At 46.5% G+C, this 25,420-nt stretch overlaps 1 protein-coding gene across 1 annotated transcript in view; it reads right to left on the bottom strand.

Moving 5' to 3' along the window:
* The window catches only part of LOC141982077 (uncharacterized), a 77,613-nt gene extending 52,537 nt beyond the window's left edge, over positions 1-25,076 (bottom strand). Inside the window, exons 1-9 of the mRNA XM_074943809.1 lie at positions 25,027-25,076; positions 24,517-24,561; positions 14,751-14,813; positions 13,683-13,736; positions 9,196-9,237; positions 7,169-7,201; positions 2,234-2,287; positions 1,669-1,722; positions 477-530 (exon numbers count right to left, since the gene is read on the bottom strand). Coding sequence (XP_074799910.1) covers positions 477-530; positions 1,669-1,698 — 84 coding nt within the window. The 5' untranslated portion in view covers positions 1,699-1,722; positions 2,234-2,287; positions 7,169-7,201; ... (3 more) ...; positions 24,517-24,561; positions 25,027-25,076. The remainder of the gene's footprint in view (positions 1-476; positions 531-1,668; positions 1,723-2,233; positions 2,288-7,168; positions 7,202-9,195; positions 9,238-13,682; positions 13,737-14,750; positions 14,814-24,516; positions 24,562-25,026) is intronic.
* Positions 25,077-25,420: the final 344 nt, after the last annotated feature.

Genomic DNA, 25,420 nt, shown 5'->3' with positions numbered 1-25,420 from the left:
ACCCCCCCCCACACACACACGTGGGTGGGGTGGGTTTATGGTAATGAGTCTTCTTTATTAAAACAATCCTGAATTGATCAGGCAGGAGGAGGAGCATAAAGGTAACCAAGAACAACGAGTGGTGGCTCTTGATGAGATATGAGCTGTCAGCGCCAGATGTTAGCCTGTGCCTGAATGCCATCCCAGTGCCTTGCCTGGAAAGGAGGGGGTTTCATCTAAGAATCAGACGTCACGAACCAAAGATGGGCAGTCTGGAACCGCATCCATTGAACTGACTGGAGCAGCAATCTGTTGGATGCAGCTGAATGGTTCTGAATTTCTGTTCACCCGGAGCAGCAGCTCTTGTCCTAGCTGCAGATCAGAGTGTACGCTGCACAGGATCTGCCTGAGATTATTAGTCTGTCAAGCAGCTACTTCTGAAGCCCTTCAGGCGTGTTCCCATTGCGAGATCTGCCCTAAGTGAAGCAATTACTCACAGTCTCTCCACGGGCTCCTGGCTCTCCTCTGGCTCCTTCCTGTCCCTTCGCACCCTGGCCAGAAAGAAAAGGGACTTAAATGGAGGCTGCTATTCAGCACTAGATGATGGGACTTGTGGGTATTCACAGAGAGGGTGAAATTTATGCCCACATATAGGGCCATCCCCAGCATATGCACCACCTATATCCTAACTAAGCTGTAATGGTCCCTCTCCACAGGGGGAATTTCACCCCTGACTTGCAGGGTGTAACTATATGAACAATAATAGTGCACTAAGGATGAATACCTGTGCAAAGGGCCTTCATTGGCCCCATGAGCCACAAAAGTCTACGTTGATGGTTTACATGGGGCTTGCATTGTCCCATAGTGGACTTTTACCAGCAGAGAGTTCAGTGGTATTATAGCTCCTGTTTTCTTGGCATTGCTGAGCCTGCCACTGCCCTCAACCCCTTTCTTCTTCTTCTTCTTCCTTTTTTTTGTTAATTTCATGGTAGTGTTTAAGACAGCCCAACACTGGCAGTCTGAATGACAGCCATTTTCTATCCGCAGGACAGGCACAGCACAAGCACTGTGACCTTCTCTCATGCTGCCCTGCAAACATACTTCAGCCCCAAGCTGGAGGGACCCTGTCTAGGGGAGAGAGAGGTACCTCTGTGCCCATTCACTCTTTGCCCTTTCTGATGAGATGGTCAACAGGAGCGATGATCAGAGCTTACTTGCAATGGTGTTTTTTGCCGTCCGGACAATTTTTCAGTGGCAATTGGACTAAAACTATGTACCCATTTCACGTAAACCAAGGAGAATTCAGAAATTGTCTTGAATCTGAACACTGCCCTGGAATCCCTTGCTAATGCACTGTAATCACAATCCCTGATTTGTTAGCCCAGTAGGGCAGCAGAAACACAGTACCCTCAGCTCTTGGCAGACATGCCTTGGCAGAGCTGTCTTAGAGCTCCTGCTTGCAGAACAGTGTAGAGATAGCATGTCACACTTAGGGTTCAACTCTCTCCTCCTTTGCACTGGGGTTAATCACAGATACCTAATGCCACAGAGGTCAAAGGAGTTACAGCAGTGTGAGAGAGGAATCAGACCTTCAGCATCCAGGGGGAGAGAATGTGTGGAGTGATCTACATCCAGTCAGCATCCCTTATCTATCTGGTCATTCCAGGTAGGGTAGTCGATGTTGCTTACCTGTGGTCCTGGAGGTCCTGGCAGCCCCATTTCACCTGGGACACCATGCAGTCCCTGCAAAGGAAGGGGAGGTGGGAAACAACTCATTTATTCTCCTTGGCACATGTTGGTTTGGCTCATTTTTCCCACTCTGGGGAAGGGAAGGATTTTATATGTCCAGGGCTAGCAACAGCTCAGGTTCATTTCAGACATGATGGAGAAGATGCCCATTCCTCTTGAGCATACCCAAGCACTGCTGCAGAAGAACAATGGGTCACAATAACAAAAACTTGCAGTTCCATAGACTAACTCTCTGTGTAATTTTGTAGGGCAAAATCATCCGAAAGAACTTTATTAAAATGAACTATATATATATATATGTGTGTGTGTGTTTATATATATATATATAAACACATCAGCAAACCCCTATCTAAAACTCCTCACCAGCCCTCTGCTTATCACCAGGTCACTACTACTACATTAGGGGCCCCTCCCAAAGGGAGTATGACACCCACCCATGTTCTATTAGCTAGTGGGCAGGGAGAGGCTCAAAGCCATTTCTGAAGGAATACTGTCGTGCACTTACGGGTTCCCCGCTGTTTCCTCGATCACCTTTCTCTCCCTTTGGCCCAGTTTCTCCCTGTCGCAAAGTAATAGAGGACAAAAAGTGAAAAATAAATTAAAGTTATCTCGTCGGCTAAGCTGATAAAAGTCAGACAGCTTTGTTCTTTGACAGAGACGTTAGACCACTTTCCATACAGAGAGCTGATGTTAAGGATCTCTTATTCCGCACAGAAAGCTGAATGGATTTTTCATATGAAGTGACTATGAGCTGAATTGAAGTTAGAACCCACCCTTTTACCTGAAAGCAGAAAAGAGGACATCCCATTAGGGTTATCAGACTATGGCCATGGACTCCAACTTTATAAAGGGCCAGATTCCGTGGCCACTGAGATTAAGACCCTCCAATGAATGAAATACGCTTTGGAACAAGGCCAAATGAATAAGAGAAAGAATCTTCTTCAGTTAAACTGCTACCATTGCCACTCATGCTTGGTATCTAGATCTAGAGGACTCATGTTGAATATATGAACAATCACATTCCTTCCATCCCAGAAGAGAGATTTTTTTGGGGGGCTGGGGGTGTTGTTAGTGGCTATAGCTCAGTATATTAGCTGTGAAAAAGCGCTTGTCTTCTAAGCCTATCCCAAATATATTTTCAACTAAAAAGATGGTTACTCTCCCTCATAGATAATGTTTACATATAATCTGCCATCATAAAATAATATTACAACTTGGTAAATTTAGGGGAAAGAATATTCTCTCTGGTGTACATTTATTGTCCAGATAGTCTGAAATGAAATATCAACAGTAACGGCTGATCAATGATCTACTCCATCTGCCTGGAAGATGATAAGACTAATGTCATTATTCCTATCCCATCTCTAAAAGATGGTTGTACATGGGCTAGCCTTGGGTATCACCAGTGAGGTGGATTCCACAGCCACTCTTGGCCGTGTGTCCCATTAACTTCTTGTGTTCAGAGAGTTTCCCCTCCCTGCTGCAACATCAGCACATTATTTTGTACGCTGGTGTTACCGACCACTGGGATTAATTTACTGCTGTCCTTCCTCTTTATAACATCCCCGCATGTTCATGCTGGTGGAATACCATGCAGCAGGAATTCACCTTTACTTTGAATTCTGAAAAGCCAGACAGTATGGATGCATTCATGCTATTTGGATGCATTTAAGTGAATGGCATAGAGTTTCTGGAGAAATGGCTGTCCTCTATAAGAACATAAGAGTGGCCCTTCTGGGTCAGACCAAGGGTCCAGCTACCCCAGTATCCTGTCTTCCAACAGTGGCCAGTGCCAGGTGCCCCAGAGGGAATGAACAGAACAGGTTATCATCAAGTGATCCATCCCCTGTCACTCACTTCCAGCTTCTGGCAAACAGAGGCTAGGGACACCATCCCTGCCCATCCTGGCTACCCTCCACGAATGTATCTAGTTCTTTTTTTTTTTGACCTATCCTCCATGAACGTATCTAGTTCTTTTTTGAACTCTGTTATGGTCTTGGCCTTCACAACATCCTCTGGCAAGGAGTTCCACAGGTTGACTGTGCGTTGTGTGAAGAAATACTTCCTTTTATTTGTTTTAAATCTGCTGCCTATTAATTTCACTTGGTGACCCCTAGTTCTTGTGTTATGAGAAGTAGTAAACAACACTTCCTTATCTACCCTCTCTACACCAGTCATGATTGTGTAGACCTCAATCATATCTCCCCTTAGCCCTCTCTATGGGTGTGATCCTGCTCCCACTGATGATTCTAATGGTGCAAGACCAGGCCACATATGAAATTCCAAATTTGTATGTGAACATATGTATTCAGGCAAGAGCGTTCAAACTTTTTCTTTTGTTGCATCATTGTATACAATCTTTCAGTTATTCAGTCAAGGAGAAGAAGCATGTGACTTAGGTTTCCAATCAGACACCAGGTCTAGTCAAAACAAAAAGTTCATATAGTTCTTCATGGTTCACAAGATCTGTTTTCCAAATCATTTCTGCTAGCAACAGATTTGTGAAATTCAAAGGTTGTTTGCAAAGAATTTTCCAACCAAAAAAAAGTCTGAACTTGCCATAAATATTGTTTGCAATAAATAATTTAACTCAAGTTAACACAAATCCTATTCAAACAGTCTCTGTTGCCATCTAATGGCCTGCAGAAAAACAACGGTGCAGCACAAACTGGTTTAATAAATTTACATCAACCAAATATTGCAGTTGTGCTTTGGGTGTACTAATATAATTACATTTCAAACTAGTACTCTTTTTGAAATCCTTGAGTGATGAAAATACCCAAAGTGTAGACACACTTTAACAAGATCAAAGAGATGGATGCTCTTAATAACTGTAAATATAAACAGGTATTCCCATGGAAACCAAGGCTGCAAGAGGAAATAATCACTCAGTAGTCTAAGGAGGCAGCTCATTTAATAGTCTTTTTTCCTCCTTTTTGTTTCTGTGTTTAGATTTTAGTTGAACGTTAGTGCCATACCGATCAACCTCCAGGCTTGGGGCCAGATTTTTAAAGGTATTGGGAATTAGGCATCTATATACCCTTAAAAAAATCTGTCCCTAAAGTCATACAATAGCCAAAAAACAGGTAGAATACAAGCAGGGCAAATTACCCTGCCTCAATCCTACAGGGACTGCCTACAGGGTCCCTCCAAATTAGCTGAACACATGGCCAATCTGGTGAGACTGTCAGTGCTGCCAGATAGTGCTACATGTTACATGAACCCCTGTCCCTGGCAATTGATCTTAATCCACCCTCTCATTTCACACAGCTCAATGTACAGAAATGAGATGGTTATGACCAACAGCTGGATTGGACTGCAACTAGCGGCTGGATTGGAACTAGCAGCCCCTATTGCCAGCCCCCTGAGCAACTGCCTGTCGCTGTTTTCTTTTACATATTTTTTAACTTCTGCCCCACTGAAAAAAGGGGGCAAGACACAGAGTGGGTCAGCTTGTGCCCCACAGCTCTGTGAGTGTGCAAGAGGGTGGGGCAGACTGCAGGGAGGCCTGCTACCCTCCTGGTTTATGCAGGACATGGTCAGAGTCACATCTCCAGCTCCCCCAGAATGCAAGACGTCTCAAAGAGAGGAAGAGGAGACCGGGCACTGATTGGGTGCACATTGCACCTTCTGTCAGGAATTCCCTCCAGAGCTGCTCCTCCATGAATGTAGTTCTGCACAGCTCCCAGACAGGGGGCTGGGTCCTAAAGGCATAACTCAGTCCATTATGGTTAGATACAGACCCAAAGCCACTTGAACTAGTCACGGTATTTCACGATAACTGAGCAGCTTTTAGAGAAATGTATCTAACTAACAGGGGAAAATGTATAAGTAAACAAAGGACTGCTGCGGCTGAGATCTACTATTCCCTGAACTGGTTCCTCATCACTGTGAGAGAGGCAGCAGGAAGTATCCTGAAGGATGCCTGGCAACTTCTAACTTCCTCCTGAAACTTATGCCTTTAGAGCACACACAGTGCCCCAGTGATGGCCGTCCTCTTGGCCAACACACCAGGGTTTGAACCAGGGACCTCCAGAGGTAAAAGCATGAGCTTAAGCTAAAGTTTTGTAGGTAAGGGCTGTAATATACAGGGAGACTTTGGCAAACCAGTAAAGTGCCTGAAACCACTATGACTTATTGCTAAAAGCAGCCAAGTCAGCAGGCTGTAAATTAGCCAAGTCAGCAGGCTTAGCTTAACCAAGGCAGGAGGGGTGGGGGTGGGGTCTTTGGGTGCCACAGAGGGGGTAGCTTGACCCCTGCGTCCTTCGTGGTAAGAATTGAGTTGAAGTGGCTGATACATGCATTTTAGAAGAGCAGGATGTGCCCCAGGAATGTCTATTGGGGGCCTAAAGGCTGCAAACTCTGGACTATTGAAACTGCTTGTAACAAGTTTTCTTTAGTGACATGTCTAATGTATAAATAAGGGGGAAAAGTCTGAGGTAGTTGGACTCTTTTTGGACTCTCCCTCTCGATACATCTTGCAGTCCCCACCGGCAGACGGAAGATTTGGCCACCGGAAGCCTGCCGCTGTGTCACTCAAGAGCCACACTCAGCTCTGGTAATTATCAAGGGTTGGGGGTGTTTTACTAACCTTTTGCGGATGTGTGTAAGTGCTTGAGACTAAGTAAAGTTCAGCTTTAAGTGAAAGCACTCTTGTGTTGTCCTGTTTGTGCCAACCATCTATCGGTCAGACGGCCATGTCCCCCCTGATTTATTTCCTGACTCCACCTAGCACAGAGTAAAAGTTACCAAGAGCTTTGGGTTGAAAGAGCCCTGGGTAACAGTAACAACTCACATGCCAATCCAGAAAGGAGGTTGGGTAGCACCAACTCACCACTGGGTTACACCCCTGTGCCAACACATAACGACTTTTCTAAGCCTTAGTCAGTGAACCTGCAAAGTGAAGCTAACTCTACCTACTTCCCTCCCTCTCTCTGCTATGGATATCTGGAAACCTGGAATTATATTTGCAGATTTCTCCTATGGTAAATGCCATTGCTGTCATTTTATAGATCTGGAAACTAGACCCAGAAATCTCTGCCACTGACACACTGGAGCAAGTCACTTAAACTCTACGCACTTAATTCTTTGCTGCATTGCAGCTTATGCAGTTATCTACATCTGTGCAAAGTAGGGGTGACACAGGACCACAGCAGAATGCTAAGACCTTGTGTAATCTGAGAGCACTCACCATCTTGCAGGGATGGGACAGAATGCAGCTGCATGCCAACCAAAGTTAGTCGGGATGCTGCTGTTGCTAGGACAACGCCTGCATTTTTATGGTGACGGGGCATAGTGCTGATGTTGCCTGGAGCCAGACTCAAGTTGAGCTCTTTTGTACAAAGTATTCAAATTACATGTAAAATTCCACGGTGTTTTTTATCTATCAAAGATAAATGGTGATAAATTAGAGGCCATCTTTATTAGATACATTACTTACAGGAATCGGAGGGTGTGGGGTAAACAGGGCTGTCTGGAAAGAAAACCAAAAAAATGAAACAAAGTTAGTAGAAACACATTCACAAAAGAAGCCACTCAAAGTGATTTTCCTAGAAGGTTAATCATTTGTGGACTTCGTTCTCTCTGTCAGTACAGATTCCCTCCCTCTCAGTTGACAGGTCCTTTCATCTAATACAGTGTTCTTCGGAAAGAAAAGATCCAAAACATGCCTGAACTTTGTTGGGGTATTTGAAATATGAATCCCGAGTTTTCACAGGAGCTCTATAGTAATAATGAGAGCAACCAAAATCCCAGATTCAAACGGCTTTGAAATCTGGATCTGAATTTTACACTCGATACCATCTCTAGTCTCATTAAACTTTCCCCTTTGGACCAAATTTGGGGCTAGTGTAAGCAAGGGCAACTTCCACTGAAACTGATAGGAGCTGTGCTTTTCTCGCACCATGGTTGAGCGTGGTCCATTATCTTCCACCCTGGGATCACTAAGGATGGCTACACTTCTCCTCCTTACAGATTCCCCAAAAGATGTCAGCATTCAGAAGAGCCTTCTTCATTCCTATGCACACGCTGCTGCATTTGGAACCATTTCCCTCAGCTGTCGACCAGGACCAGGCCTTTGTGACTGAATTATCGCCCTGCGATGTATATGGGCTACCCCGACGGTCACTTGGAAGCTGCCATTGATACAGAAGGAGGAAGCCTGCTTGCTTGGAAGGTTTCACCATAGGGAGTGCATCACACCAGGGTTCTGCAGCCTGTACTACCTTCCTGTTCAAGGTTTTGCTACAGACCTATGAAGGTCTATACGGCTTGGGTCTTAGCTATCTGAGAGGCTGTCTGTCCATATGCCAGCAGGGCAGCTGCAATCAGCCTTGCTAACAGCCACTATATGCAAATCTCAGACATTTTCCCTGGAGGGCCTATAACTCTGGTACTATCTCTACCATTGTTGGGGCAGGAGCATTGTTAACACTCAGCGCAGGATGATTGGTCAGGTTTTGCTGGAGCGGATGATGAGGGTTATAGTTATAGTCCATGGACTTTGGTTTCACGGCCTGTAGTCAACTTGCATTTCAGAGTATACTCATGTTCCCATATTTTAAAAGAGGTAAATGGAAGTTCCTTGGTGCTTTCCTATTGCCCGGAGGGGTCCGTGAAGTGGACATGGTCTAATTTGGTGGTTCGTTGGACCCAATGCTGAACCCAAACTAATTCCATTGTTCCACAATGGGCTCCTAGTGTATGCGGGTCTTCTGGGCCAGCAACACAAGATGGTGTTGTATCTGCTGGAGCCTCTCTCACGGAGGTCTTGGAGGGCTGGAAGGGCACTGGATTTGAATTCTCCTCAAGCCATAAGCACTGCCCTAAATCCAGGCTGGTGAGGCAGTGTAATCCAGTCTAGGATTCCCCCTGCTATTTCCATGGGCACGGCGTGTTGGCTAAAGAGACTCAGGGGGAATGCTCCCTGCAAGATCTGCTCAGTTTCCCACAGGATCCATTCTGAAAATAAACTGGTTTCCTTGGGAAGTCACCAGGAAATCCTAGACTGGGACACCTTGCTTGGTCTAAAAGGATCCTGTAGGATCCATGCAATAAACTTGCAGCATGTAAACACATTTACTCCCCTTCTCCACCCTTGTGTGGGCACAAACACACACACACTTGCCCCAGCCGCTACACCTACTATACATACCACCGAAAGGAAGAGATGCAGACACTGTCAAACTGATGCTACTGTATGCGGGAGCATGCACGCAGAGAGAAGCAGTGACAGGATACACATATACCAATCTCTTAAGAACTATTGGACCAATTGCATCCATGAGATAGCTCCACTGAAGCTAATGGAGTTATACCAGGGCTAAGTAAATAGTTCCTGGTGTTTCTGCAAAGGAATGGGTAACTTGTAAGGCCCTGAGCTTGGGAGGTGTGTGTGGAAGATGAAACTGCAACCTATTCCTCTGTACATCAACTCTGCATTAGTGCACAGGATGCAGCTTTACTTACTGTTCCAGGTAGACCAGGGGGACCAGCAGGACCCACGTCACCCTAAAGGAGTAAGGGAGAGGAGGATTATTTAAGGAATAGGAGGGCAGCAAAGTAAAACACAGCACGACTACAATTCTCCAATATGTACAGCTGTGAGACATGGCCGTACTAGAAGAGACCTACTCAAAGGAGGTCCTGGCAGCTTAGAGTGGATGTTATACATCCCATGGCTCTTTTGCTGGCAGATGGATTTTACCCCATTGTCCGTGGCCAAAATTTCCCCTCTTAGTGTTGTGCAGTTTGACATATGAAAGATGTCTGCTTGGCTGCCCCTTTTGTCCCACAGGGCTCCGGTAGTGCCTATCCACTGTGTTTTGAGGTCTGGTTGTGAGACTGGTAGCAATATTAAGAATAATTCACACTTGAAGAGTACGGGTGCACAAAAAAGTTCTGCCCGAACTGTATTTCAATGAAAAATTGAGGTTTCGACTAAATGCAATTTTTTGAGAAAAAGTCTCCTTTTTCTGGAAAATTTCCAATTTTCATAGAAAATCCAAACTTTCTAAAAACATTTTTTGTATTTAGTCAAAACCCAAATGATTTGGATTCTGTAAAGCCACTGCAGTGCCACCTAGGAATTTTAGTTTCCCACAAGGCCGAGCATACATAGGGACAGATCCAAAGCCCTGAAATCTATGGAAAGACTCCCTGTAAAGATGTGGGGTTGATCTATATTAATTTGTTTAATCTTTATAGTGGGAAGGTAGTATGCACAAAGAAAAGGATTTTAAAGCCATAAAAGGCCTATACACCTGTCTGTCCTATCTGGTACAAGGAAATTTTTAATGCAGCACACAATTAACCTGTAGAACTCATTGCCAGAAGATATTATTGAGGCCAAGAGCTTAGTAGGATTCAAAAAGACTCGGACATTATGACGATGATAATTACAGATAACCAGAACATCCAGAATTATAGTAGACAAGGCGTTACCATTTCCCTGACAGCTTAGGAAGGCCTCACTGCGTCAGACCCAGCCTGCGTGGCCTGTCTCTGTGTCAGTCTGCTCCTCTGAGGAGCTTCCTGACAACTCCACCACCACTGTCTAGAGAGAGTCACTTTTTAATCCATTCAGTCCCTCTTATCTGCTTGATCCCAGCTTGAGAAAACAGCTGAGTAACTTTGGCTGGAGCCTGCACTGTACCAACTTCACAACTAACAACTCAGGTCTTGTTCCATCACCTCCTGACCTAATCACCACATCTTATCTGGATCCATTGTTATTACCTTCCTGCTAGTTTCTCAGCAGCCAACTATTAACAATAACCACCTAGCCACAGTACACATTCAAAAATCGTATACTAAACGTTTCCCATGACCTGCTCACATATTATTAATAAATTAACATAGATCATTCCGATGTATCTTGCTCGTTATCCGTAATGAGCTTAAAATAAGTACATCAGGACCAAAACCAAAACCCAGGTACACCAGTGCCTGAGGCCCCCCAGTGGCAGGGAATTGAGTAAGTCAGATACCCAGATGATCCTGGCAAACAACCTGCACCCACATGCTGCAGAGAAAGGTGAAAAACTATCAAGGTCACTGCCCATCTAACCTGAGGGAAAATGCATTCCTGACCCCATGTATGGCAACCAGTTAGACCCTGAGCATGTAAGTAAAAAACCAGCCAGGCATACACCTGAGAGAAAGAATGCACCAGGCCGCCCCATCCAGTGTCTCATTTCTAGCTGCAGCCACCTCTGATGCTGCAGAGGAAGACCAAAAAAACCCAAATCCAAATACACTGGGAGGAAACAATCCCTTCCTGACTGTTAGGGGGCTTATTCCTTCACCCACTTACTTCCCTGGTTCTTCTCGCATGAACAGAGAGCAACAATACCCGAAGTCCAAAGGTGCAAACAATTCGATGTTTATTGGGGTGAACTTCCAGCAAGCATGATTCCAGTTTCCTTCCTTAGTATCCTCCTTCCCAGCTCTGACACCACAGAGCCTTACACCTGTGTCCCTGTTCCCATTTCTCCCTTTAACCAAACAGGATTCCAGTTTCCTTACTCCCATTCCCTGTTCCCATTTCCCCCTTTAGCAAAACATGGTTCCAATTTCTCCACCCCCATACCCTGTTCCCATCTCTCCCTCACACACACCCACCCCCTCCCACCAAGGCCCCCTCACTTCCTCATTGACTACAGATTATATAGTAAAACCTCAGTTCTGCTTAGCTATACCTTAACCAATCATTTTCCTGAAATTTAACTAACCAATCCTAACATATTGTAACATGATTATGTAACCAATTATATCCCACCACCTTAATTAGTTTACACCCAGCAAAATTAATTATACAGCAGACAGGAACAATCACAGAACCAGACAGAGATTATACAGACAAACAATAGCAAAGTGGGAACTATAATGACAAAACAATACAGAAGTGAGGATTTCACATCCCAGTATTGATAAGTGAGTTCTTGCCAGACAGGATGCTGTTTCCTTTTACATTTTCTAGGCACTTCCCTTTCTCTGGAGGTGATAGGCATTATCAGGACAGGATTGTATTCCTAACAGCCCAATAGCACCTTCTTTCAATGTGACTAGTTTGGAATGTGAGGATGTGACCGGTCGCTTCCTAGCTTATGGCTGCCTCTGCTGCTTAGCCAAAGGCCTTAGCCTAAGCACAGGGCCTCAGACTGTCACAGTAAGAGAAGGCCCTTACACCAGCAGACAGTGATTTTGATTCTTTCTTTTATACTTCTAGAACTAGCCAAGTGATAAGAATACACCTAAATTCTTAGAGTACAGGCCTTTACAGACAGGCCTGAATATCTATATCCTAACACTGACTCCTGCAGGTGACTGGCTGAAGACCTGAAGCATGAGATTTAGGGACCATCAGACCTGAACCAGAAGGGACCCCTAGGGCTGCCACACAATAAACCCACCATCACAAGCAACCCTATCATTGAATCCCACTCATACATGTATCCTCTCTCTTAAAACTAAGTAAGCTGGTCCCTCACCCCACTCCCCAACACACACACACAACTCCTATTGGGAGGCTGTTCCAGAACCTCATTCCTCTGACAGTTAGAAACTTGCATCTAATTTCCAGCCTGAGTTTGCTCATGGCCAGATTATACCTATTTGTGCTTGTGTTAACACTGTCCTGTAGCTTAAACAGTTCGTCACCCCCCCTGGTGTTTATCCCCTTTTGTATTTATAGAGAGCAATCATATTCCTCCTCAGCCTTCATTTTGCTAGGTTAAACGAGCCCAGCTCTTTTAATCTGCTTTTATAAAATAAGCCTTGTCTACTGTAACTCTGGATATTCTCGTTATCTAAAATTACCATCATTATAACGTCCGAGTCTTTTTGAATCCTACTAAGCTCTTGGGCTCAATAATATCTTGTGTCAATGAGTTCCACAGTCTGTGTGCTGCGTTTAAAAAAATTTCCTTGTATCAGTTTTCAACTTGTCGCCTTTCAGTTTCCTCAAATATCTCCCCTTTCTTTGAATTACCAGAGTACAAATAGGAGTGCCACTGCTGACTGTCTGTGGCCCACACACTACTTTGTTTCATCCACTCCTTTTGTCTGGTTTCTCAACTGAATAGCCCTAAATATGTAGCGTAGTTGTAGTCATGTCGGTCCCAGGATAGTAGGGAGACAAGGCGGGTGAGATAGTATCTTTTATTGGACCATCTTCTGGTAGTGAGAGAGACAAGATTTGGGGCGGCACAGAGCTCATCTTCTGGTCTGGGAAAGGTATTCCCAGTGTCACAGCAACAATGCAAGGTGGAACAGATTGTTGAGCATAAGTAGTTAAAACATATTGTATGGGCCCATTCACAGTAGAGTAGCCCGCTAACACCTCTGCAGTCATAGGACCAAAAAAGGGGTTTAGTGGGTTGCAGATTGTTTTAACAAGCCATAAATCCAGTGTCTCTGGTCAGTCCATGATTTTTAGGCCTGGGAGCTTAAGTTCATTACTCTGCTAGACGCTAGAAATCATGGGCTGACCAGAGACACTGCATTTATGGCTTATTACAATAATCTGTAACCGAGACACCCCCTCTTTTTGTCCTATGACTGCAGAGGCAGTAATGGGCCACTCTACCTTGAATGGTCCCTTACAATATGTGCTAACTTCTTATGCTAAACAATCTGTTCCACCTTGTATTTAGAGGTGACACTCGGAGTACCTTTCCCAGACCTGAGGAAGAGCTGTGTGTGGCTTGAAAGCTTGTCTCTCTCACCAACAGAATTTGGTCCAATAACAGATATTTCCTCACCCACCTTGTCTCTCTAACACCCCTGATTGTGTCATTCTCTCCTCATAAGAAGTCTGTCCAAGCTACTAGCCATTTCCATTGCTCCATTGACTCTGTAGTTGACCCTGTTTCTGTTGTACCATGATGTACTCTCCAGCCTTTGTTCTCCTTCTTCTTTTCTTGTTTAGGTGTCTGCTACCTTCTGTGACTCACCTTTTCACCGCTTTCACCTTTGAGTCCAGTGAGTCCAGCTCCTCCTTTTTCACCCTAGGAACAAACAAAACACTCGGATTTTACCTGAATCAACCATAGCTACTGCACCATTACCACGCCGCTATAATATTTAATACTGTTGTTTGATCTTGCCGGTCTCCCCAGATGCAGCACTAGCAGTTAAATCAAAGGGTAACATCTTGAGAGTAATTCACAAAAAGTAACACTATTTTCCACAGCTGACAGTTTACACTTTAGTTTACGGAAAAGAAAATGAGAACCCTAACCCAACTTGCAATTAAAAGTGTTGTTGCTTGAAACACCTGCAGAAAACATCATTTGTTATTTTTCTGTTGGGAACAGGGGAGACAGTAGGGTGACCAACAACAGAGAGTGACACTATCAGAGGGGTGTAAATTCTAGGGTCACTAGCCCGTTGCACACTAACTGGCCCGTGTGGACCCTGCTGGCTCACACTAAACTTTCCCTAGTGCACACTAATGTAGTCTGGCATAGTTAACTGTTTGAAACAGGGCTAGATTAATATATAAAATACACATAGCAATGCATACATGTATGGAATCCAACACCCAATGAAGCCAATGGAAAGATTCCCATTGATTTCATTGGAGATTGGCTCAGGCCCTATATGCATACACATAACCATCTATAAAGACTATGGGCTGTATTTTTAAAGCACCAACTTAATTTAGGAGCATGAATCCCATTGATTTTTAGTGGGACGTGTTCCTCAATCACTTCGGTGCTTTTGAAAATCCTACCGCATTTCCTCTTCATAGTGCACTGCTCCTACTACCTCTCGAGCATTATGAAATCAGCCATGACCTTCTGTGTTCGTCTAATTCCTGCATATACATTGACCTGTTGGCCCCTAGCTTGTGGCAAGGAGAGCTCACTGGCCATCTCTGTGTTAATGGCGGCGGGGTGGGGGGGGCGCGCTGGTTTGCTTTCTGGGGGCTGTTCAGCTCATCACCACAAAGATCCTACCAGGTGGGAAGAACTTCCAACGGGCCCAGTCAAACTAAGCAACATCTCCAAGTCACTCACCTGATCTCCCTTCTCTCCCCTCTTCCCGGGTAACCCCTGGGGACCAGGAAGGCCTGCTTCACCCTGAAAGAGAGAAAGAATAGTCTATGACACCTGGGGGACATGTATAGCCTGCCCAGCAAACTCGGCTGTCTGGATTTTTGTTGAATTTGGGGGAATAACAACATAAAATGAATAATAAATAATCAGTTAATCAGGGAGGAAACGGTGCTAGAAACATGCTAGATCCCCTTGTACTGAGAAGCAGGATTTGGGCTGGGGCAGCAGGTGCATGGGACTGTCTGTGTCTGACCCCTCCTTTCCCTGGGTTTGTCTCCCCCGTAGCGCCCTTCCCTCTGTCTCTTTCTCAACCACAGAGTCAGAGGAGGCAGACATGTAAGAGACCCGTTAGGCCACCTGGTCCCTCTTGCCCACCCCAGTCAGTACCAGATTGTCCCCTAAAGTCAGTTCCCAGCCATGGCTCAGGCTAGAATTCAACGACCTGCACCAAATTTCCATGTCCTCCAGTGGGAGACTGTTCCACAGTCTCATCAAGCACAATCTAATTCCCATTAGAGTAATAGGGAAAAAAATCATAGAGTCATAGGTCTCGAAGGGACCTCAAAAGGTCATCTAGTCCAGTCCCAAAAAGAAAAGGAGGACTTGTGGCACCTTAGAGACTAACAAATTTATTTGAGCACCGATGAAGTGAGCTGTAGCTCATGAAAGCTTATGCTCAAATAAATTTGTTAGTCTCTAAAGTGCCACAAGTCCTCCTTTTCTTTTTGTGGATACAGACTAACACAGCTGCTAATATGAAACTAGTCCAGTCCCATGCAATCATGGCAGGACTAAGTATTATCTAGACCAGCAATTCTTAACCGGGGGTCTGTGGTCCCCTGGGGGTCTGCGAGCCCTTTCAAGGGGTCCCGCAGCTGAAGCCCCCCTGGGGATCTCTGGTGCCCCCTTGGGGGGCTGAAGCCAGGTGACTGGGCTGAATCCCCGAACCCTGCTGCTCCCTGTGAGGCAGAAGCCCTGAGCCCATGGGCAGAGTTGGGGACATGGAGGGCATTGCCCCCGCTCCTCCCAAACTGCAGCGCAAGAGCAGGACAGTCCTGGGGGCAGCACAGCTCCACACCTCCCCTCCATCTCCTCTCCCTGCCCAGGTCGGAGGAAGGAAGCCAGAGCCAGTGTAGTGGCACAAACAGCTCCCTGGCAGAAGAATTTCCTATCTAGGTTGTACTGAGCAGGCTCAGTAGGTAACTGTATTGGTGGGGAAATGTGCCGGCTGCTGTTTTTGCTTTTACACGAGGCCGTGTGGGGCAGCTGCGGCTCTGGCTGGTGCCATGGAGCAGGTGTCCACAGCTTTCCCTCCTCTCCTGCTGGCGCCCTGGGTTGAAGCTGCTCCTCAGCTCTCAGCCCCCTTTGCTCCCGCAGAGGCAGCCGGTAAGAGCCACACAGATGGGGAGATCCGGCTCCATGGCTGGCAGACCCCTCTGGGAACAGGGGAGTCCTCCCAGCACATAGTCCCTAATACATCTCTCCCTGCACCCTGAGCTATCCCCTGCCAGCACACAGCCCCAGCTACCCCCTCCCTGCACCCTGTGCTACCCCCCTGTCTGCACACAGCCCCCAGATACCCGCTCCCTGCACCCTAAGAGCTGTTTTCAAACTTTCTGTGCTAAGCTCCCCACCTTTGAGTTATACATTTTGGTTGCGCCCCGCCCCCGCAACCCAGACAGGCTGGGTGGCCTGCTAAGATGAGTTGGGGGTGGAGGTAGCACTTCCTCCCTGGACCCCGCCTTCCGGAGGTGGCTCGAGCCCCACTGGCCCCTGCCCCCCCAAAACAGAAGTCAAACTATGCCTATGCCCAAGGCCAGGGTGACCAGGTGTCTGGTTTTGTACCAGAACACCCGGTCGAAAAGTGACCCCAGTGGCTTCGGTCGTCACCGCTGACTGGACCACTAAGAGTCTGGTCGGCAGTGCTGCGGAGCTAAGGCAGGCTAGTCCCTACCTGTCCTGGCTTCGCACTGCGCCCTGGAAGTGGCCAGACGGTCCAGCTCCTAGGCGCGGGGCCACATGGCCCCACGTGCTGCCCTCACCCTGAGCACTAGCTTTGCACTCCCATTGACCGGGAACCACAGTCAATGGGAGCTGTGGGGGCAGTGCCTGTGGGCAAGAGCAGTGCGCAGAGCTGCCTGCCGTGCCTCCACCTAGGAGCCGGACCTGCTGCTGGCCGTTTCCGGGGCTCAGCGCAGTCCGCAGTGCCAGGACAGGCAGGAAACCTGCCTTTGCCCCCTGCTGCGCCACTGGCCAGGAGGTGCCGGAGGTAAGCCCGTGCCCCAATCCCGAGCCCCAACCCCCTGCCCCAGCCCTGAGCCCCCCCAAACCTGGAGTCCCTTCCTGCACCACAAACCCCTCATCCCCGGCCTCACCCCAGAACCCCCACCTCCAGACAGAGCCCTCACCCCCCCTGCATTCCAACCCCCTGCCTCAACCCGCAGCCCCCTCCCACACCCTGAACCCCTCATCCCCAGCCCCACCCCAGAGCCCGCACTCCCAGCTGGAGCCCTCACTCCTCCCACACTCCAACCCCTTGCCCCAGCCCGGAGCCCCCTCCTTCACCCTGAACCCCTCATTTCTGGCCCCACCCCAGTGCCTGCACCCTCAGTTAGAGCCCTCACCCCCTCTCACACCCCAAGCCTCTGCCCCAGCTCAGGGAAAGGGGAGACCAAGCCACCAAGGGAGGGGGAAAGTAGTGAGCAGGGGACATGGCCTCTGGGAAGGGGCGGGGCTAGGGTGTTAAGTTTTGTGGTATTAGCAACCTTACCCAAGGCCCCTGCCCCGAGGCCCACTATGCCCCTGCTGGGCCATGGAGTTCTTATAACATGTCGAGGGGGGCCTCAGAGAAGAAGGTTGAGAACCCCTGAGCTAGACCATCCCTGACAAGTGTTTGTCTAACCTGCTCTTAAAAATCCCCAATTATGGAGATTCCACAACCTCCCTAGGCAATTTATTCCAGTGCTTAACCACCCTGACAGTTAGGAAGTTTTTCCTAATGTCCAACCTAAACCACCCTTGCTGCAATTTAAGCCTATTGCTTCTTGTCCAGCCTCAGATATTAAAGAGAGCAATTTTTCTCCCTCCTCCTTATAACAACCTTTTATGTACTTGAAAACTGTTATGTCCCCTCTCAGTCTTCTCATCTCCAGACTAAACAAACCCAATTTTTGTAATCTTCCCTCACAGGTCATGTTTTCTAGACCTTTAATCATTTTTGTTGCTCTTCTCTGGACTTTCTCCAATTTGTCCACATCTTTCCTGAAATGTGGTGCCCAGAACTGGACACAATACACAAGGTGAGGCCTAACCAGCGCAGAGTAGAGTGGAAGAATTACTTCTTGTGTCTTGCTTACAACTCTCCTGCTAATACATCCCAGAATGATGTTTGCTTTTTTTGCAATAGTGTTACACTGTTAACTCATATTTAGCTTGTGATCCACTATGACCCCCAGATCCCTTTCTGCAGTACTCCTTCCTAGGCAGTCATTTCCCATTTTTATATGTATGCAACTGATTGTTGCTTCCTAAGTGGAATATATTGCATTTGTCCTTATTGAATTTCATCCTATTTACTTAGACCCTTTCTCCAGTTTGTCCAGATAATTTTGAATTTTAATCCTATCCTCCAAATCACTTGCAACCCCTCCCAGCTTGGTATCATCCACAAACTTTATAAGTGTACTCTCTATGCCATTATCTAAATCATTGATGAAGATATTGAACAGAACCGGATCCAGAACTGATCCCTGCAGGACCCCACTTGCTATGCCCTTCCAGCATGACTGTGAACCACTGATAACTACTCTCTGGGAACAGTTTTCCAACCAGTTTTGCACCCACCTTATAGTAGCTCCATCTAGGTTGTATTTCCCTACTTTGTTTATGAGAAAGTCACGCAAGACTGTATCAAAAGCTTTACTAAAGTCAACATATACCATGTCTATCACTTCCCCCCATCCACAAGGCTTGTTACTCTGTCAAAGAAACTTATCAGGTTGGTATGACATGATTTGTTCTTGACAAATCCATGCTGACTGTTACTTATCACCTCACCAAAGGCTCTTACGTAAATTAAGTTGTCATGGGATAAGAGGATAATCCTTTCATGGATTGAGAACTGGTTAAAAGACAGGGAACAAAGGGTAGGAATAAATGGTAAATTTTCAGAATGAAGAGGGATAGCTAGTGGTGTTCCCCAAGGGTCAGTCCTAGGACCAATCCTATTCAACTTATTCATAAATGATCTGGAGAAAGGGGTAAACAGTGAGGCGGCAAAGTTTGCAGATGATACGAAACTGCTCAAGATAGTTAAGACCAAAGCAGACTGTGAAGAACTTCAAAAAGATCTCACAAAACTAAGCGATTGGGCAACAAAATGGCAAATGAAATTTAATGTGGATATATGTAAAGTAATGCACATTGGAAAAAATAACCCCAACTACACATACAATATGATGGGGGCTAATTTAGCTACAACTAATCAGGAAAGAGATCTTGGAGTCATCGTGGATAGTTTTCTGACGATGTCCACGCAGTGTGCAGCGGCAGTCAAAAAAGCAAACAGGATGTTAGGAATCATTAAACAAGGGATAGAATAAGACAAAGAATATCTTATTGCCCTTATATAAATCCATGGTACGCCCACATCTTGAATACTGAGTACAGATGTGGTCTCCTCATCTAAAAAAGATATACTAGCATTAGAAAAGGTTCAGAAAAGGGCAACTAAAATGATGAGGGTTTGGAATGGGTCCCATATGAGGAGAGATTAAAGAGACCAGGACTTTACATTTTGGAAAAGAGGAGACTAAGGGGGGATAGGATAAGAGGTATATAAAATCATGAGTGGTGTGGAGAAAGTGAATAAGGAAAAGTTATTTACTTGTTCCCATAATATAAGAACTAGGGGCCACCAAATGAAATTAATGGGCAGCAGGTTTAAAACAAATAAAAGAAAGTTCTTCTTCACACAGTGCACAGTCAACCTGTGGAACTCCTTGCCTGAGGAGATTGTGAAGACTAGGACTATAACAGGGTTTAAAAGAGAAGTAGATAAATTCATGGAGGTTAAGTCCATTAATGACTATTAGCCAGGATGGGTAAGGAATGGTGTCCCTAGCCTCTCTTTGTCAGAGGATGGAGATGGATGGCAGGAAAGAGATCACTTGATCATTACCTTTTAGGTTCACTCCCTCTGGGGCACCTGGCATTGGACACTGTCGGCAGACAGGATACTGGACTGGATGGACCTTTGGTCTGACCCAGTATGGCCATTCTTATGTTCTTATGTATTATCTTCTAGGTGTTTGCAAATTGATTGCTTTATTATTTGCTCCATTATCTTTCCGGGTACAGAATTTAAGATGACTGGTCTGTAATTCCCACGGTAGTCCTTATTTCCCTTTTTATAGATTGGCACTATATATGCCCTTTTCTCTCTCCCATCTTCCATAACTTTTCAAAAATAATCCCATTAACTTCAATGAGAGTTGGGCCAGGCCTGTAGAAGTCATCCTATCAGAGAGTTTTTCCTGATATTCTTCCGGATGTCACCCATAATCTCATGTGTCACATAAAATAATTCACACTCCTTAGTGTTTACAGCCATCAGGTGCCTGAAGTCCATTAACACATCCCCTCCTGGTTGGCCCTGAGCTGATCAATAGCTACAGGCTGGGGACCGACTGGCTAAATGGCAGCTCTGCAGAAAAGGACCTGGGGATTACAGTGGACAAGAAGCTGGACATGTGTCAACAGTGTGCCCTTGTTACCAAGAAGGCTAACGGCATATTGGGCTAAAAAGAAAAAAGAAAAGGAGTACTTGTGGCACCTTAGAGACTAACCAGTTTATTTGAGCATGAGCTTTCGTGAGCTACAGCTCACTTCATCGGATGCATAGCATATCGTGGAAACTGCAGAAGACATTATATACACACAGAGACCATGAAACAAAACTTCCTCCCACCCCACTGTCCTGCTGCTAACAGCTTATCTAAAGTGATCATCAAGTGATCATCAAGGAAGGCCATTTCCAGCACAAATCAAGGTTTTCTCACTCTTCCCCCCCCACACACACACACAGACACACATACAAACTCACTCTCCTGCTGGTAATAGCCCATCCCTCTTTGAAACCTCTCTTTATAATGCGCATGATAATCAAGGTGGGTCATTTCCAGCACTAATCCAGGTTTTCTCACCACCCCCCCCCCCACACACACACACCCTCCAAAAACCACACACACAAACTCACTCTCCTGCTGGCAATAGCTCATCTTACAATGTGCACAGCAATAATCCAAGTTTAACCAGAAAGTCTTGGGGGGGGGGGGGGGTTGTAGGAAAAAAACAAGGGGAGATAGGCTACCTTGCATAATGACTTAGCCACTCCCAGTCTCTATTCAAGCCCAAATTAATAGTATCCAATTTGCAAATGAATTCCAATTCAGCAGTTTCTCGCTGGAGTCTGGATTTGAAGTTTTTTTGCTTTAAGATAGCGACCCTCATGTCTGTGATTGCATGACCAGAGAGATTGAAGTGTTCTCCGACTGGTTTATGAATGTTATAATTCTTAACATCTGATTTGTGTCCATTTATTCTTTTACGTAGAGACTGTCCAGTTTGACCAATGTACATGGCAGAGGGGCATTGCTGGCACATGATGGCATATATCACATTGGTGGATGTGCAGGTGAACGAGCCTCTGATAGTTTGTATGTGTGTCTGTGTGTGTTGGGGGGGGGGGAAAGAGTGAGAAAACCTTGATTTGTGCTGGAAATGGCCTTCCTTGATGATCACTTGATGATCACTTTAGATAAGCTGTTAGCAGCAGGACAGTGGGGTGGGAGGAAGTTTTGTTTCATGGTCTCTGTGTGTATATAATGTCTTCTGCAGTTTCCACGATATGCTATGCATCCGATGAAGTGAGCTGTAGCTCACGAAAGCTCATGCTCAAATAAACTGGTTAGTCTCTAAGGTGCCACAAGTACTCCTTTTCTTTTTTCTTTTTACGAATACAGACTAACACGGCTGTTACTCTGAAACCTGGCATATTGGGCTGCATTAGTAGGAGCTTTGCCACAAGATCGATGGAAGTGATTATTCCCATCTATTCAGCACTGATGAGGCCACATCTTGCATCTAGTTTTGGGCTCCCCACTACAGAAGGGATGTGGACAAATTGGAGAGAGTCTAGCAGAGGGCAATGAAAATGATTAGGGGGCTGGGGCACATGATTTATGAGGAGAGGCTGAAGGAACTTGTCTTATTTAGTCTGCAGAAAAGAAGAGTGAGGGAGGATTTGATAGCAGCCTTCAACTATCTGAAGGGGGGTTCCAAAGAGGATGGAGCTAGGTTGTTCTCAGTAGTGGCAGATGACAGAACAAGGAGCAATGGTCTCAAGTTGCAGTGGGGGAGGTCTAGGTTGAATATTAGGAAAAACTATTTCACTAGGAAGATGGTGAAGCACTGGAATGGGTTACATAGGGAGGTGGTGGAATCTCCATCCTTAGGAGTTTTTAAGGCCTGGCTTGACAAAGCCCTGGCTGGGATGATTTAGTTGGGGTTGGTCCTGCTTTGAGCAGGGGGTTGGACTACATGACATCCTGAGGTCTCTTCCAAACCTAATCTTCTATGATTCTATGATATTGAGCTCTTTTAATCTTTTTTTTTATCCCCTGATGCTTTGCACCCGAGGACAGTCATCCTGCATGGGGCAGGAGGGCAGGTGTTGAGTACCATGGCCCCACCGCCCCAAGATTTCTGACAGCATTAAATTCCTTCCAGGCCCCCCTGGGAGATGTACTGAATCAGCACATCCTCTGACCAGCTGGATCCTGTCCTGCCTACATCTGGGGCTCCGCTGGGCTGCTCCAAGCCCCCCACCTCCAGGCAGACTTCCCACCACGGGGAGCTGCTGCAGTTTGGAGTCCACCGCCTCAGTCTCTCACCAGGCTCCCTTGTTCTGGCTGCTGCTGCTGCTAATGCCACACTTGGACACAGAAATATCCAGCTGCAGGGGAATCTGATGAGAGATTGGAGGATCTGAGCCTGGATCCCTCTGCGGCCAGCTCCCTGAGCACTTGAGCGTGACAGTAAAGTCTGTTGCTGGTGCCAGTCAGTAAGTCTGCTGCCAGGTGGAGAGGACGTGTATGCATGGCAGGATGTCAGGAGTTATTATTTCTCAAGCTTGTTACAGTATATAGCACTGAGCCCCACAGCAGAACAAACATGGACACAGGCACACCCACCATGCATGAGCTTGGTAGAGAGACACTGCATGTCTGCTGGAGGGGTGGGGGGCTGCCAACAGACTGGTGGGGTGCTGCAGTAATGGCTCAGGAAGGCCCCCTGACATGGGGAGCTCTTCACTAGTGAGGGGAGACGTGAGGATGGGTGCCACTCCTGGGGCCGCTCACTGAGAGGTGGAGAGAAGGAGAATCCAGAAAGCACTGCAAGATCTCCAAGAAGACCTTTGAAGGTTGTTCCATAAGAACCTGAGTGGGCACATTCAGTTTATTGAGAGTTGATCCATAAGGCACTGGAACAGTACCTGCAGCCCACTGAGGACTGCTACGTGAGATCCTGGATGAGCACCTGCAGATCACTGAGGACTGCTACGTGAGATCCTGGATGAGCACCTGCAGATCACTGAGGGCCTCTCCATAAGATCCTGAACTTGCCCCCCCTGCTCTCGCTGAACCAGCGTTCATGCTAAGCATGAGTTTACTGCTGGCATTGTGTCAGCATGACATTCACTGTGATTGTAGAGAGGGACTTGTTCCTGTGCATGGAGTCTGAGAAAAAGAACATCAAATACACTAAAACCTGTCAATACAATGACAGCATGCACTGAACCTGAGCACTCTGGATTCCGAATAAACACGTCCACATTAAACCAGGCCAGTTTCTGTTTCATCCCAATCCCTATTTACAGTCACATGCCCGATTCTCCTCTCTCTCCCACCTGTGTCAGGTCAGTATAACCCCATCTGCTTCTCTGGGGTGACTCCCTCTTTACACTGGGTGTGAGCAGCAGTGGAAGCAGGGACTTTCCCCACAAATCTTCCTTTGTTGAGGTTTGTTTACTGTATTTGGAAAGCTGGTATGGGGGTGACCATACAAACATCTCAGTTGGGTGTTTCTGCCTCAGCCCCAAGTCGTGGCTTATGCTCAAGGACAGCCCTAGAGATTCACAGGTTCCCCGCTGAGCTCAGCTTCTACCAGGGGCAGCCAGAAGCCACAGGATACAGGGAGCTCGACAACTTTGCTGCCTCTGTTCCACAAGAGACCTGTCATGTGGGGCACTTTCCCTGGCAAGTACAACTCATAGCTGTAGCATTTGGAGAGACGGTGACAACTCTCCCCACTGCATTGTATGGTTACAAGGAGGCCCCTGCCTCTCGGAAGTCCCACCAGCATTCTGGACTGATGCTGTGTGCCCAGGAGAACAGGTGCATCTGCCTAGGCCTCTCTGCTTTCCTTCTCTTTGCTGTCCACCATGCATGAGACCAGACTGTCAGGGATGTCCAAGCAGTTGGGCTTTATCCCCATTTAATCAGAGCTTCCCCCACATTCTAGCTGACCATAAATCGGATCATTCCAAACACGGCTAATTCAGTCTTCAGTCAGAGTCAAACCAATATCATTTTATCTAGTTGCTGATGGAACGATTTAGTCCCAGTTCTGGTTCCTATGCACTGCTAAGACAATTTTGCCTGCTCACCTTCTCACCAGCTAGACCAGGTGGACCATGATCTCCCCTCTCACCCTGGAAAGACAAAAGCACAGCTTTAGTATTACAGGGAACCAATGCCCCTTAACACTGCCTGATAATCACGATGTTACACCCCATATCACCATACAGCAAAACAGATGTTTCACAGGAGTTCCTTCCTCCCTCTCCAACCCAGATCTAGAAATGGGTCCCCCTACATGGCCCACAGGGAGCAGCAGGATCCAATACACCCGAGCCAACCTCCTAAAACGTCAGTGTCAGATCCTGAGTCCTAGTTCGGTCCATGTCTATGTACGATGGCACCTTGTGGCAGAATTAACTGTGCACAGAGGGACAGGGACCTGCTTCTCCTTTCCCTTACACCAGTGTTACACAAATGTAAGGCCATCAACGTCAGCAGGGCTACAGCTGCTTACACTGATATAAATGAAATCAAAATTGGGCTCTGGCAGATTCAATTCATGCTTACAGAGAGCTCTGTGAATTGGAATTCCTTACCTTGGGACCAGCTTTCCCAGGAAAACCTTCCTCTCCCCTCTCTCCTTGTTCTCCCTGAGAGGAACACAAATGGACATTAACAGAACAACTCTCCAGGGGTGCAGTAAATGTGCAGACAACGGTCTGAGCAGGGAGCCGGGGGGTTCAGATCTCCAGTAATTCCGTGTGTGAGTGTGTGTACATAGGCTTTGTTTGTTTCCTGAGATGCTTTGTCCACTCTGGAAAAATGTGTATACAAAACCCCAAAGGTCATTAGATTCCATTCTGGAATAACATGGGGCCAAATTCCTTCTGTGAACAACCTCAAGCCGTTGTGCAAGAGTAGTTCATCGTCAAAAATTCACTCCTTACCGGACATGCCAAACCTGCGAAAAAAACCCTGCTTGTAGGTTGT

This window comes from Natator depressus, chromosome 2 (genome assembly GCF_965152275.1).
Source record: "Natator depressus isolate rNatDep1 chromosome 2, rNatDep2.hap1, whole genome shotgun sequence".
Lineage (NCBI taxonomy): Eukaryota > Metazoa > Chordata > Testudines > Cheloniidae > Natator > Natator depressus.
The sequence above is the reverse complement of the archived record's forward strand: the minus strand, read 5'-3'. Positions and strand labels throughout refer to the sequence as shown.